Below are 16,184 nucleotides of genomic sequence, written 5' to 3'. Positions count from 1 at the left end.
GGAAAGGCCCAAACTTCCTCTTCGTTCCGAGCTCGGGAGCTGGTTGCTCCCTCGTCTGGGGGCGGGGAGAGGCGGGCGGACCAGGAGGAGCCATCAAACGTAGAAGACGCCCAGGTCCGTCCCCTTTTTTGTGGAATCTGAGTGAGCCCTCGCAGAATTTGCTTCCCCTCTCTAGAACCGGGTAAGTGGTTTTAAAAAGTCCCGTTAGTTGTCCAGGCAGCGGATCTCCCCGCCGCTTGTCCAAAAAGGGGCCGAGTTGATTGAGGTGGCGCTCCTACCCCGCGTTCTGTCCTCCTGAAGAATTTGCAAAAGGAGCTCGTGGCCGAGGACGTTTTCCTCTACGGGCTGCTTGTTCCTCAGGCGTAAATCGCGCGGGTATTTAACTTGATGCCCGCGACCTCCCGGCCCTGGTCTCCAGTGAGATCCGCGTTTGCGCTGCACCCAGCAGGGCGCCGTTGGCTCTGCCCCCGCCGCCGGGCCTGGACGTGGGCATTCCCGCGGCCGCGCGCGTCGGCTGCGTGGCCCCTGTGCTCAGCCCGGCGGGCAACGGCTTGTCCCTGCGTCTGCGGAGCTCCAGCCCAGCCCTATGTCGGCTCTGCCATCAGAGCTGCTGTCTTACTTTTGGAGAGAAATGCGTAGTGTTTTGGCTTCCCCTGCCCCGTGGCCCCCACCTGAAATCATTTTCAAAGGCAAAAAACTTAAAGAACACTGCGTAAACACATCGTTTGATGTTCACTTAGTTCCGAGACGAGACTTAACCTCAGTGACCAGGGAATGTGTTAATATTTGAACTGTTTAAAGGCTAAAGTTTGGACTGCCAGCGGGAAAGGTTGTGCAATTCTCACTGAAGCCAGCCGCACGCACCGTGTCTGGTCAGCAGCAACAAATCCCACTGAACTCTTCCTGAACCCAGAGAGCTGCCTGCCCAGTTCCATCCAATCTTTTCTTCCCAGAACGTAGAGGGGTTTGGAATTATCCATTCAACTCCTTCTCCACACCCTGCCGCCCCCCTCTTATCAGAAGTGGGCACTGAGATCCAGGCCAGAGGAGTAACCTATAGCCTTAGAGAGACTTTTCTTAGGGTACTTCTATTTTTTTTTAGTATTTCTGGCTTAAGGCTAATTAAAAAAAAAAAGGCTTACATAAGTCTTTCTTGATCAACAGCACATTTAGTAATGATTCTCTTGCCAAGTTCTTATTTTTTATGTCTTGCCAGCAATTCTTAATTTCACTTAATGCTCTTCTCTCATACTGTGCCTTTGCTCTGACTTTGTGACTTGATCTCCTCATTCCATGTTAACATATATTTCTAACATTTACCCTATCCCTTTAGTTTTTATTGAAACCAAACAATTCAAACAGAGCATAGAAAAGATTTGAGGAAGAATTTTAAATTCTGATTTGCGAAGTATACTTGGCAACTTTTTATAGGTAAAAAGTACAACCAAAAATTAAACCAGGATCCTCTGGTTTAAATTTTATATTTAAATACACTAGCAGGGTGGCAGGTCTGCTGACATGCAAATGATTTAACCTGAATAGTAGAGCTTATTGCATGCTGGGCGTGCTCTGAAGCACTCACCTGTGTGCTCTTGCAGTTTAATCTTCACAGGGATCCTCTGCTAGGGGATACTGGCCCCATTTTACAGATAAGAAAATTATTAGTTTTCCTAATTGAGTCATGTTCTGTGTATCAACAGTAGATCTCCCGAACTTCTAGGCATTTGGAAAATTTCAAACTCTGAGCAGATGCCTTAATCATAAAATATGTAATCCTACCTTCAGGTTAGTTGAATTTCATATTTCTAGCTCAGCCTGTCTCAGCTATCATCATTATAAAGTATATTTTTAAGAAATTAAGGCTCCTCTATGCCAACATTTCAAAGGATGAGATGAAAATGATTATACAGTAAAGGGAAGAAAAATCACTTTACAACACTTAAGATAGAGGACTTGGGTTCTCACTCTGCTTTTGTGTGACCTCTTAACCTCTTGGAATGTTTTCTCATCCATAAAATGGATGGTGATTTTATTTCCATTTCTGCATACAATTAAATGGTTGCTTTTTTTTTTTTTTTAACCCATGGTGAAAATAATTATCCCAATGAACATGAAAGGCATGCTTTGTAGAAGAACTCAGGTATTACAGGGGTTTAAGAATTGTAATTGTTATTAGTGTGTTGTATTATTTTATTCTTTTTATTATTCCTTTTGACTTATCACCTTATGTATTATGAAGCAGATGATGACCCTGTGGGTAGTTGAGGGGGTTTTCAGAGGCAATTTGTGCAGATTGGAGCCTAATCAATCATAGTGGCAAAGGCTCAGTGGGAAATAAGATGGACAGAAGCAAAGTAGAAGACAGCGCTGTCAAGGTTATGCCCTGTCTCCTTACAAACTGGATAGGATAAGATGGCAGTACTGGACAAGGCAACAGGGTCTTCTAAATCCATTATTAAGGATGAGTATCCTCCTTCTTTTGTTCTTTTCTCCCAACTTGGTAGATGTCAAATGTAGCAGGGGAAATGTATGTGCTAGATAATTTTGAGAGATCCTATTTCAGGGTAATTTTGCTTTTATTACTGCTGCAGTTCTTTGAGGATAATAATGATAATAATAATTTTCTGTTGGTGAAAAGGTAGATGCGAGTGTTTGAAAGAAGGAAATAGGTAGGAATTAGGTAGAAAGTGGAAAAGGAGCTACAGATCTTACATAGTGTATGTAGCTGTGGGAAGGAATGAGAGCAGAGTGAGCAGGAGCTAGGAGGGGGGCTGGGACATTTTCTCTTTGCCCTTTTTGTTCTCTGAGGTTAGCACAGTGCCTCGCTTACAGTTAATGTTCACAAAATATGTGTTGAATGAATAACAACGTTTGATATTAATGTGTCAAGGATTCTCTAGACTGAATTCTTTGAGGCCAAGGTCTTGTTTTTATAATCTGAGTCTTACAAATATTTATAATCAAAAGTGATTATGGAATTATAGAATCAAGAGTATTTTAATCAGTAAGAAATTGGAAAGGAGAAAATAGATAGGAAAGGAATAATGATATCTATTATATGTAAGAGTAAACATTTTTGCCAGATTCAGTGCCTGATGCTTGCTGTGTCCCTAGCACAGTGACCCTGAGTGGTTAGCCAGTTTTCAGATGAAGAAGCTCAAAAAAGTTGACTGCCTTGCCCAAGGCCATATGGCTAGTAAATGATAAGAGATGGAATTCATACTGAAAGCTGTCAGATTCCAAAGCCCATACTCTTTCTATAACACTATGCTGAAGACAAAAAGGAAAAAAAAAGAAAGTTGTGTTCTTATTTCCAGAATGGAAAACTCTGATCAGAGCAACCTTCGTTTGTTCCTGTTGTTTCTGTTTCCTGGTCTTTACATTTTCACTTTCTTGTCTAACAAATACCCAGCCTGAGTGAAGACCCAAATAGAAATATAGTCGTGAGACTGCTGGTAGTTACGGAGTGAACTGCCTTTTCCTAGTCCTCACTCCACACAGGTGTCACCCTCAGGACTGCCTCACTGCTCTACAGTGACCTTAGGCTTGTGTTGTCTGCTTCTGCCTCCTTGTGTTTGAGGTCTTCCCTTCAGGATGTGTCATTGCTAAACAGCCTTCTAGCAATGGAATATTTACTTACTCCTCTGTGCTAGGTACTATATTGCATCACTTCAAGGGTTTTAAAATGATACAACTTTTGATTAATTAGATCAAGAACTTTCCATTAATAACACTATCCGAATGCTCTTGATTACCTCCTGTACATGCAGTGACATTTTATCATTAGCATGTACTCTAAGTAGCCCTGTGTTGAGCTTCAATATGGTAAAAGTCTAAATTCTTTCAAGTCCTAGTTTCTGCAACTGTTTTTTTTGTTTGTTTTTAATTTTTTTAATGTTTATTTATTTTTGAGAGTGTGAGCAGTTAAGGGGCAGAGAGAGGGAGACACAGAATCCAAAGCAGACTCTAGGCTCTGAGCTGTCTGCACAGAGCCTGATTCGGCGCTTGAACTCAACAAACCGCGAGATCATAACCTGAGCCTAAGTCGGACGCTCAATGGACTGAGCCACCCAGGTGCTCCTCTGCAACTGTTTTTGATCTTTCAGCTATTCATGGTTGATGAATATAATTATTCCAAAAGTTAGCAACAATGTTCTAGGTGGTGGCAGAATCTAACTAAATATTTGATGTGGTTAATTTCAAGAAATTGTGATAACACACAAGCAAAGTTATGGAGATACAGTCAAAAGCCTTTCATTACATCTCTGTAGGTATGGAAAATTTCCATAATTGCCTATTTTTATTTATTTTTAATTTTTTTTAACATTTATTTATTTTTGAGAGACAGAGAAAGACAGAGCATGAGCAGGGGAGGGGCAGAGAGAGAAGGAGACACAGAATTCGAAGCAGTCTCCAGGCTGTGAGCTGTCAGCACAGAGCCCGACGCAGGGCTTGAACTCACAAACCGTGAGATCATGACCTGAGCCAAAGTCAGACACTTAACTGATTGAGCCACCCAGGTGCCCCATTACCTATTTTTATATTCAAGTGTCCTTTACCTTTTTTTAGAGTTTATTTTAGCTCTGAGTTTTCATTTCATAATAACAGTGGTAGACAAAAATAACAACAGTGGTAGGACAGAAAGGTTAACTGCAAATGACCCTTATAATTTATAAAAGATTACATACAAAGAAGTATTTTTAGTTTTTAATGTTTTCCTCCTTTGTGAGAGTAAATGAACTTCACAAAGCCAAGTGTTTCACCATTGATAAATCTCAAAAACTTAATGTTGAGTGGAAAAAGCAAGTTGCAGAATTAAGTACAGTGTGATCCAATCTAAATAAAGTTTGAGAACATGCAACACAATAGCACATATTTTTGACTAATGAATATATGTGTAGTAGTGGTATGACATCATACTTAGCAATGGGGGGCACCGAGTTTATGGTAATAATCACCTCTTAAAAGGGTGGGCTATAAATGGGTTTGGGGATGGGTTCAGAGGCTTCAGTTATGTCTATAATGTTCTGGGCTTTTAAAATATTAAGATTTGGTAAAGCAGAGTGGGAGGTAAATGTGTTTATTATAAATACTCTTCATATTTTTCTGTATGTTTGAAATATTTTGTAATCTAATGGAAGGTCTATTTTTCTAATGTTAATAAAACTTAACATCAGCTCCTAAAATTTCTAAGATGTTGCAGCACAAGCTTACACAAAAAGAAACCTAAGATATTATATCATTCTATGTCTAGCCAGATGTTTTTATTTGCATGTTTGATTCCCCTGTTGAAGGCACTGAATCCCTACAGGAAGTAGTATGAAGTATTTTGCTTTGTAGCTGAAGGATTTGTAAGATGAAAGGTTCTTAAACATGAAATGAGATCTGTGTAAGCTCAAGATTTAAATTGTTGTTTGAAAAATTGTTTGATCTACCCCCTCCAGGGGAAAAAAAACATAATGGTAGCTTAGATGCATATGACAATACATAATTTTTTTTTCTTGGTATCTAGGTCACCATGGCAACTGGACTGAAATTGATGAGAGCAATTAGAGTTTTTGAATTTGGTGGACCAGAAGTGCTGAAACTCCAGTCAGATGTGGCAGTACCAACTCCAAAAGACCACCAGGTAGATATAATGACATAAAAACAGGCAATAATTACACTGATGAGTCTCCAGCACATCAGGTTTATGTCCAAAAGAAGCAGACTCACAATAATTTGTAAAAGACATTGAATTAGGACAGAGTTTATACTGATGATATATATGAGGTCTGACAAAGAGAACGTAATTATAACAGTTAGTGAAGTAGATCTATGAAAAGGAAAAATACCCTGTTACAAGAAAATTGTTAAAGTTGGGAATCATCTATGCAGGGCAGTAATTGATTTTTTCTGGATAAAATCATAAGTATTGTTGAACAAGTTATTCTATTACAAACTTCCATGATTTCTTTTTTGTGCACAGTAGGAAAATAATTTTCTTCTGCATACATGCTTTTCCATATATGATTTAAGGGAATTTAAATGAAGAGTTTATTCATTTCCTGTGACTTTAACGATATACTTTCTCATTAAAAATTATGTATTTTTATTACTGCACCTTCCGTAACTCTTAAGTGTCATTTCCTTAACGAAACTTGAACCTTATGAGTTTTTACAGTTTGGCCACATCCTAGCTTTAGAGTTTCATTTCTTATTGCTCCTTCTCAGTAGACTGTGCTATAACAAGCAGCATTGTCTGGTCTCCCCAGAGGATTGTCTGGTCTCCCCAGGAGGCCCTTTCATTCCTTCTGTCTTTGCACATACTATTCCTTTTACCTGAATTGTCCTTTTTCTCCCATTCTGAAAGAATGTCTACTCTTCTTTTAAGGCCTAGCTCAAATACCGCTTTCCTTGGAAGGCCTTCTCTTACTCTTGCACCAGAAGTAATCGTTAGATATTAATTAAGGTAAAATTAGCTTCTGTGGTAGATGTAACCTCAAAATCTCAATGGTTCAACAATAGAAAATTGTTTCTCATTCACTGCATTGCAGAATTCTGAAACGTTTGCGGGTGACTCTTGAAGAATGATTTAGGGACCCAGGCTTCCTCCATCATTCCTTCCTCCATTGTGGCTCTGTCACCCTCAATGCCTGTCTTCTGAGGTCCCTTCTAATGAAGGGGTGAAGGCACAGTGAGGATTGCCCAGAAGGTCTTTATGGGCCAGCCCTGAGAGTAGTTATCATTTTGTGCCCAAACTCAATCATTTGGCTGCTCATAACTAAAGGCGCCAAGAAATAATATTCTTCCCACATACCCAGGAGGAGGAGGAGATAGGTTTGATGGGCACATAGAGGTTTGTGCCACATGACTTCTTAAATATTTCCACTACTATTTTCCCAAAATGTTTTGCGCACATAAACCATTCTGTCTTATCTTTTTATTTATATGTTGGTTTGCAAAACTGTAATGTGAACTTGTTGAAGGCGAGGTTTCCCCCTCCATTTTTATAGCTCCCATAATCTGTATAGTCCTAGCATAATGCTGAATGAATGCCTAGTGTTTTGTTTTAACTAAAATACATTGGCATTGCAGGTTCTAATCAAGGTCCATGCATGTGGTGTAAACCCAGTGGAGACATATATTCGTTCTGGTACTCACAAGATAAAACCACTCTTACCCTATACACCTGGTTCAGATGTAGCTGGGGTAATAGAAGCTGTTGGAGATAATGCATCTACTTTCAAGGTATTACATTTTAAATTATTTCTATTTTGGCGAAATATTTTTCTTAAAATATTCTGACATAGCTTTCAAATGTGTCTGTATATAAATCTTTAAAAGGCCCATTACAGATTAGGAGTTTACTTGTTGTGATGAGCACCAGGTGACGTACAGAAGTGTTGAGTCACTATATTGTACACCTGAAACTAATATTGCACTGTATGGTAACTATACTGGAATTTAAATAAAAACTTAAAAAATAAATAAAAGTCCCCATTACACAATTTCTGCCACTTGGGGGACTCCTCTATTCAAAAAAGAGATTACCTCTTGTCTAGGTGTCTTCCTTGTTTGCATTTTTGGGGACAAGTGCTGGGTAATTCTGTATCTTCACTTCCCCTCATAGAATTCAGCTGATCCTTTTGATGTAGCAGAAACATGTAAGAAAGAAAATAAGCAAGGAAATTATACTATTTCCTAACTCTCGATAAAAACAAGCCTAGATGATGTTTCATTCCTTTTATAAATTCAGTTTCATAGGATAAAGGGAAGGCTAATTCTTTTGAATAATGAGTAAAAGATGAAAAAAAAAATGCAAGGTCAACTATACATTTTTAGAGCTCTGACTCAGATCAAGGTGACTGAGTCAATGAAAATGTTATGATCAGGGCTTTCGTTATTTATATGCCAAAAGAAATATAAAACACAGATAGTATATTCATGTCCCAGCACCTTTTCTCATAATTCCCTGACCTGCTCAACTTTGGCAGCACATTTACCAAAATTGGACTGAGACAGAGAAGATTAACGTGACCTCTGCACAGGAAGACCGTCAGATTCCTACAGCTTTGTACTCCTCGGCCTATGGCAGTCTGGCTTCTGCCCCCATCACTCCACTGAAACGATTCCTGCTAATGTCACTAATGGCCTCTCTATTGCTGGAGTTAATGGGGCCTTTTATGTCATTATCTCTCTTGACTTCTCAGTGACATTTGACACTCTCAGCCACTTACTTTTTCTTAATTTTTTTTTTTCTTCAGCTTCTATGACATCATTTTCTCCTGTCCTCTTCCCCACTTCCTCCTGGACATTGTTTTTCAAGCTTGTTTTTCTCTGGATAATCCTCAAATCTTAGTGCTGCCCAGTGCTCTTGGCCCCTTACTTAGACCTCTGCTTTTTGTATCCTGTACCTTCTTCACAAAGATCTCATGCACCCCCATGGTGTCCATTATCACATATGATATCTGTAGCTAAGAATTGTCTATGAAGCTGTGGACCTGTGCTGTCTAATAAGGTAGCCACATGTGGCTATTTAAAATTCTTATTAAAAATTAAAATAAAAAAGTCAATTCCTCAGTCACAATAGCAACATTTCAAATGCTGAATAGCCCCCTGTTTCTAGTGGCTACCCTACTGGACAGTGCTGATATAGAACATTTACATCATCACAGGAAGTTGTGTTGGAGAGTATGAGACCCACATAGTCAACCCTTGGTAACCTCTTACTCAGTATGTCTAAAACTGAGCTTATCTTTTGTCACGTTAGATCTGCTCCTCTCTTGTATGACTGTCTTGGTGACTTCTGTGCTTTGAGGCATATCTCTTCACTCCCCCCACTCAGCTCTCCCTTACTAGAACTGTTTTCTCTCTTTCCATTCCCACTGCCTATAGTTCAGGTTATTCTACCTAGTCCCTTACCTGGATATCTGTAATGGGTATTTAACACCTGCCCTCCCTCCTCCTCCAGTCAATTCTTGCTATATAAAGGGTGTTTTCTAAAATGTAATTGATTGTTTTACAGTTAATTCTTAACATTAGTTCCTTGCAGATTTCAGAGTATTGCTGAGACTGCTTATGTTGTTAGAGAAGATATTTCATGCTCCTTTCTACTATCCTTCCATTCTTATCTCTATTCCTTCTCACCTGGTAGTTTATTTTTTAGTAAAGCTGCTCTTCCCTGCATACCCCATGCTCGCTCTTCTCTATCTTTTTTCATATTGGTTCTGCCGCTTGGCAGAATTAAACTGAAACTTATAAGCATAGGTGGAAGAGATTTTACCCTCCAGCTTTAATTCCCTTTCATTTTATCCCTGAAACTATTAGATTCTGTATGTTAGACTACTTACTCATTGGGCACAAATGCCAGCGATTTCTCAACACTTCCTCCTGCCACTGTTCCTTTACTTACTTTGTTTCCCTCACTCATAATGACTCTTCTCAGCTTTAGTTTTTAAAATCTTGTCCTATTCTTCAAGACTTACCTTAAATATTAGCTTCCCAATGAAGCTGTTTTTTACTCCTTCTACTTAGAAATAATTTCCTTCTTTTCCTGCTACCCGTCTTTGATGGCGCATCATCTTTGTCTTGCATTGTAGTTACTCTTACCCTTTTCTTTTCTGTCATCCTAGAGTTTAAGATGCTTTTAGTGGAGGAGGGTGTTTTGTTATTAATATCCATCACAGAACTCAAAAAGTACTGCTTTCATAGTGAACTCCTAGAAAATATTTGAATTATATTAGAAGGAATACAACCTCTTTTTAAGCTGTAAAAAAATGGTACTGATCTTAGTACAGTCATATTTGACCATTTGCAAGTGACACTGTTAAGTAGTGAGGCTTGTCTTTGACTCCTGGATGCCTTGTGAGGCTTTTTTGTTTCTATCGCACTGCATAGTGCTGTTACTTTTTCAGATCTCTTATAGTACAAATTTAAGTATACTGAGAGTTATTGCCTTAAAGTTGTGCTTCTTCCAAGGAATATTTACATTTTTTTTTTTTTTTCCAAGAAAGAAGAGTTAGGGCAGGTGTTTACAGTGATAGCCTAATTTCCCTAGCATGCAGGTCATGTTGGACAGGCTTGAATGCTTGCATAGTGCCATACCTGACCCTCAACTATGCATCCACTGTTCAATAGCAAGGACCCAGCAGAGTTTACTGAAAGTCTACTGTGTTTCTGGTGCTGTAACAAGGGAAGAAGCCTGTTTCGGCTCATTTTACTATCAGGATCCACAGATAGTTTCTTGCGCTTGGTGTATGCATGAAAAATGAGGGGGAACATGTAGAAAGGATTTAGAACAGGTATTTAGTGTGTGGAGGAAATCTTATGTTTTATTTTCTCCCTAGTATACCAGAGGGAAAAAAATGGTTTTATTAACTGCCATTTACTAACTGCTTAATCTGAGCAAATTATTGAACTTCTTTGTCCCTCCGTTTCCTCATTTGTATAGTGGAATTAATCTAAAGTGGTGATAAGAAAAGTACTTACCTCATAGGCTCTTGAGAAGATCAAATTAGACAGTACTCATTAAGCACCTAATACAGTGTCTTGCACAGTAAGATCTCAATGAAGATTAGTTGTCTTCATGTTATACCATTCTGGAGGTTCTCTTTCCTCTTATTTTTTCTATTTCCTTTAATTTTTCTTCTTCTTTGTTTCTGCGAATAAAACCTTCAAAAATGTTCAGGGGTACCTGGGTGGCTCAGTAGGTTGAGCATCCGACTCTTGATTTGGCTCAGGTCAAGATCCCAGGATTGTGGGTTCAAGCCCCACATTGGGCTCTGTGCTGAGCACGGAGCCCGCTTGGGATTCTCTCCCTCCCTGCCTCCCTCTACCCCTCTCCCCAGCTCATGCTTTTTCTCTCTCTAAAAAAAAAAAAAAAAAAATTTTTTTTAACGTTCAGCATTCTGAAGCTATTTTTACAAGACCCTAAGATGTAGAAAGCAATACATAAATACTTATTTGTTGTTATAATGGTTACATTATGAAGGATTATACCCATTTTGACATAATTTTTAACCCCTGGTGCATTTATTAATCTCTTGCTTTCCCCAGAAAGGTGACAGAGTTTTCACTACCAGCACCATCTCTGGGGGCTATGCCGAGTATGCTCTTGCAGCAGATCACACTGTTTACCCACTGCCAGAAAAACTGGACTTTAAACAAGGAGCTGCCATCGGTATCCCATATTTTACTGCTTATCGAGCTCTGCTCCACAGGTAATAACATACACTGTCGCTTATACTGCCAGTATTGCCTTCCTTCCTGCCATGCGTCCATGTATCCGTCTCTCATATTTGGTTACCATTAAGTATTTATGGAGTGGAAACTATACTAATTTGGGAAATTATTCTAATCACTGGGGATATAAAGAAGAGCAGAACACTGTCTTTATCTTTAAGATGCATCTGACAGTCTAGTAAGAGAGATAGACATAAGAGTAATATTATTGGGCGCCTGGGTGGCTCAGTCGGTTGAGCGTCCGACTTCAGCTCAGGTCACGATCTCACGGTCCGTGAGTTCGAGTCCCGCGTCGGGCTCTGGGCTGATGATGGCCCAGAGCCTGGAGCCTGCTTCCGATTCTGTGTCTCCCTCTCTCTCTGACCCTACCCCGTTCATGCTCTGTCTCTCTCTGTCTCAAAAATAAATAAACGTTAAAAAAAAAAATTAAAAAAAAAAAAAAAAAAAAAGAGTAATATTATTGATGTATAATATGGAGGAAGTACAGTGGTGTAGATGTGCATAGGGATTTGTGGGATCACAAGGGATGTAACAGTGGTGATGAGATAGGGCTTCCTGCCAAGACATAAGGCTTGGATTATTTTAAAGTCCTGGTTCAAAAATCTTTGTTATCTAGCCCTAGAAACTAATTGCTGCAATTTAAAAGTATAGTACCCTAGACCCACTGGTCAGCTTCCATGGTTGGGATCTAAGAATCTCCCTGTATATATTTTAATTTTTGCAAATGTTTATTTATTTATTTTGAGAGAGAGAGAGAGAGTGTGTGTGTGAGCAGGGGAGGGGCAGAGGGCAAGGGAGAGAGAGAGAATTCCAAGCAGGCTCTGCACTGTCAGCATGGAGCCCAATGTGGGCCTCGAACTCCCGAACCATGAGATCATGACCTGAGCCGAAATCAAGAGTCGGATGCTGAACCGACTGAGCTACCTAGCTGTCCTTAACACACACACACACACACACACACACACACACACACACACACACAGATTTTATTTTTAAGTAATTTCTACACTCAGTGTGGGGCTTGAACTCACAACCCCGAGATCAAGAGTCACATGCTCCACTGACTGAGCCAGCCAGGCATCCCTCTGAGAATCTGTATTTTCATCAAATTCCCTATGTATTTGAAAAAAATCAGAAGGGGTTATCCTGGGGAAGGATAGTTCGGAGCAGGGAGGGAATTCTAGACCATAGGAATAGCCTAGCATTGGGAAAATCTTGATATTTAAGGAGAGCTATAGCAATTTGCTTTTGTTGAATAGAAGATATCAAGGCAAAGAGTGGCATAGAATTAGGCTAGAATATAGTCATTTCTCAATAAATGTTAGCTATCACATGGAATAGATTTCATATTATGAAAAACAAGATGATAGAGCTCGCATATTGGTTCTGTAAGGGATTGGGGATCGTGAAATGTTTCATTCAGGAGAGATACTGTCATATGAGTATTTTATTAAGATCACCTGTCAGCTATGTGAAAGGTGACAGGATTTGGTGACAGGAATGGAGAAAGAGATAGGGGGGTATTATGTGAATATCTCTTAGGCATAATACTTACGGGCCAGAGTAGAAAAGGTGGAGAGGAAAGGATAACTATTGGAGGGTAAAATCAGGTTTATTTGGTTGAGTGTTTGCATGTGGACAATGAGAGAGAAGAGGAGCTTACGGATACTTCCAGCTCTTTAGCTTGGATAATGTTTAAAGAAAAGGAGGAAAAAGTGTCAGATGGAAGCTGAGTCCAGTTTTGGAGTTGAAACCAAGATAGGCATCATAATGGAGAAGACCAGCAACCTGTTAGATGAAAGCCTGAAGGCTAAACATGTAACCGAGGGACTGTCAGCCTGTGTGTGGGAGCTGATGAGATGAAAGTGACTGAAAGCCTTCAGGGAGTGAAGTGCAGGGGAGTGAGAATAGAACCTTTGAGAATATCAGCATGTAGGAGTATAGTCAGAGGTAGGGACAGAGTCCTAAGAGACCAAAGGGAGTGTATGCCAAGGCCAATACTGTTTTGTCCTACGACCAGCCCTATGACCGTGGTCCAGTTACTTCCTTGCCTGAGCTGTAGTTTACTGATTTGAAATACGTGGATAGTAATAGCACCTACCTCCTAGGGGTGTGGTGAGAACTAAATGAGGTAACACTGGTAAAGATCAGCACAGAGTCTGGCGCAGAGCAAGTACTCCCATCAGTGTTGGCAGTGTTAGGGACAGTAGTTGATGTTGTTACTAAGGAGGGAAGCTAGCCATCAAATGTAGCAGCGAGGTGTTTGGGGAATAAAAAGAACAGGCTTCGCAGTGAGGAGGTGATTGGTGACTTGAATCAGGTCATTTTCAGTAGTGGTGGGACAGAAGCTTGAGTGAGTGGGCTAGAGAAGGAAGCGGAAACTGGTTCCTTGAATGGAGGTAGGGAGGGAGGAGGGAGCAGAAGAATACTCGAGGACAGTGTGGGGACAACAGGATTTTCTAAAGGTTGGGCGAGAGTTGAACATGTTTATAGCTGAGAAAAGATCTAGCAGAGAGGGGGCGATGGAAGGTTTGGAAGAGAGGGTGGAGTGGCAGATGGAACCAGATCCTGCAGAAGGCAAGATGGAAAGGACTTAGGACATATGTAGGGAGATTGGCTTCAGCTATCCGAAGGACAGCTCATCTGCTAAACCTATAAGATGTGAAAATGGCATAATTACGGAAAAGTTTGTGGGTAGGGAGGTGGAGTGTTGAAGGAACTCATATGTGATTGCCTCACTTTTCATAATTAAATATGCAAAGTGATCTTTTGAGAATCAGAACTGAAGTGGCACCAAAATGCATGGTCATGTGAGGTTTTTTTTTTTTGTTTTTTTTTTTTAATAGTACTAAGCCATTTGGATAGATTATCAAAGAAGTTAGATTTTAACATTCATCTAGGCCTGGAGTACTAGTGGCAAAATGGAACAGTGCAAAGGAAATGAGAGCACTGGAGAGGAAGAGAGGGAGGAGTTGGGGTAACCTACCTCAGGGTCCAGCTGTCCAGCAAAGGAAGCGAGGCCAGGAGCACAAGTGGGCAGAAACTGAATAATTGAGAGATGCCAGTCTCTGGGAAGTGGAAAGTAAATTTTTGAGAGAATATGGGCTTACAGAATTAGGAGAGGAGGTTGCTGTCATAGCATTGGTTATTAGGGTCTGCTATTTCTCAAGTGGAATGGTTGAGGGCAGTTACCAGGTTCAACCTTGGGAGAGAGTGGCCAAAGGGGAGGAAAATTCAGGGATTGTGATTCAAGGTTTTCTTCCCAGGGAATGTTGAAACTTTTTAGATTAGGGTTGGTTTTGGGTGGGAGAGAAAGTCTGTGTGCCATGTACTAGTCTTCAGTGACTGGGAGGGAATAAGGGACAGCATCATGGAAGGCCAGGCCAAGGCTCCAGCCCCTGCCGTGACCCCCAGGGGGAGATGACTGTGTTTGTCAGGGTCCTCCAGAGGAGCAGAAAAACAGAATTTGTGCGTACTTACATATGTATATACATACACATATGTATATATATATATATATATTAGAGAGAGATTGAGGCAGGGAGATTGCTCTGTGGAGGCTTGGTGAGTTTAAAGTCTGAGAGGGTAAACTGGCAAGCTGGAGACCCAGCAAAGAGTTGCAGTTCAAATTCAAAGTCAATCTATGGGCAGAATCCCTTCTTGCTCCAGAAGCCAGTCTTTGTTCTATTAAAGCCTTCAGCTGATTGGAAGAGGCCCTTCACAGAGACATCCAGAATAATGTTTGACCGAATATCTGGCCCCATGGCTCAGGCCAAGTTGACACATAAAATTAACCATCACAGTGACTCTGTGCAAGGGTCGAAGGATCAGAGCAGTGGGCATCCAGAAGAGCGTTAGCCTGCTTTTTCACCACCCCACCCCAAGCCCAGTGTTTTAGGGAGAATGTGCTTTTAGTGTTTGAGGGCTTGTTTGTAAGTTTTTTAAAAACGTTACTGGGAAAAGTATTTCATATCCCACAGTATAACGTTAGTTATTCTTTCTCTTACATTTATTTATGTTTTACTTTTTAAAGTATCAAAGTGTTTTGGTGATAGTTATCTTAAGTTTATCATTTCAGACTCTCCATTTAACTCACTGCCCTCAGTCTCCTTATCTCTAAGCAAGAGTATTGGGAAAAGCTTCATTTACTGCTCACAATTGCCATTTGTCGGCTGTTAGCATAGAGCCTTGAGCAGGACCCAGGGTTATTTTGTTCTTACTCCCAGATGTCTGACCACAATGTCTGTATGGTGCAGCCACCCTATTGTTCTAGGAAGGAAGAGATCTCCTGAGAGTCAGATCTGGATCATAGAACAGCTGCTGGATTGTGACATTAGCACTTGTCCATCTGGAATAATAAAGCATCTCCTGTCTGTCTCGCTGCCTGTGCCTTATTTTTGGTATAATAGAAAAGTAGTAGTATGAACCAGAATTAAAAAGAATGTGTCATTTCACCAGAGGATCTAGACATTTTGGGGGTGACATAGAAACCTTTGTGACAGGATTTATCGTACTTCTTACTCTCCTACCATGCCAATTCAGCGTTGCTCTCTGAAATGCAGGCTTAGAGGTTATACAACCTGATGTTCAAAGGCACAGAGAAGGAAAATGTTTCCTTAAATAATCTGACTTCTGTGTTTACTTGGACATTATCCCGGGCCACAGAATAACAATTAGGCTATAAAAAGCCTGTTTTGAGACACTTTCTGGGGGAATGAATTCGAGAGTCAGGCATGCAGCACAGTGCCTGGCACATAACAGATTCCCAGTAAACGTTTGTTGAATGCATAAATAAATTTAAGGTTGTCTTTTGTTTGTGGCTCTGAAGAGCCATTGTTTGATCCTCTGAAACCTGGAGAAAATTTGGGGCTGTAAAGTAGAATGAGCTTCCTATTTGGGGAAGTGTTAGCTGAACTGAGGGTAGAGTTTTCTTAAGAATGACAAACTCCTGGGTTAATTAG

At 40.3% G+C, this 16,184-nt stretch overlaps 1 protein-coding gene across 4 annotated transcripts in view; it reads left to right on the top strand.

Annotated features, from left to right (window-relative positions):
• The first annotated feature begins 70 nt into the window (after nt 1-70).
• Nucleotides 71-16,184, top strand: part of CRYZ (crystallin zeta) — a 35,998-nt gene continuing 19,884 nt past the window's right edge. For all 4 annotated transcript variants that reach the window (XM_042952351.1, XM_042952352.1, XM_042952353.1 and 1 more), the window contains exons 1-4: nt 71-181; nt 5,513-5,629; nt 7,078-7,230; nt 11,038-11,201. In XM_042952351.1, coding sequence (XP_042808285.1) covers nt 5,519-5,629; nt 7,078-7,230; nt 11,038-11,201 — 428 coding nt within the window. In that variant the 5' untranslated portion in view covers nt 71-181; nt 5,513-5,518. The remainder of the gene's footprint in view (nt 182-5,512; nt 5,630-7,077; nt 7,231-11,037; nt 11,202-16,184) is intronic.

This window comes from Panthera leo, chromosome C1 (assembly GCF_018350215.1).
Source record: "Panthera leo isolate Ple1 chromosome C1, P.leo_Ple1_pat1.1, whole genome shotgun sequence".
Classification (NCBI taxonomy): Eukaryota; Metazoa; Chordata; class Mammalia; order Carnivora; family Felidae; genus Panthera; species Panthera leo.
This window is presented reverse-complemented; position numbering and strand designations above follow the sequence as displayed.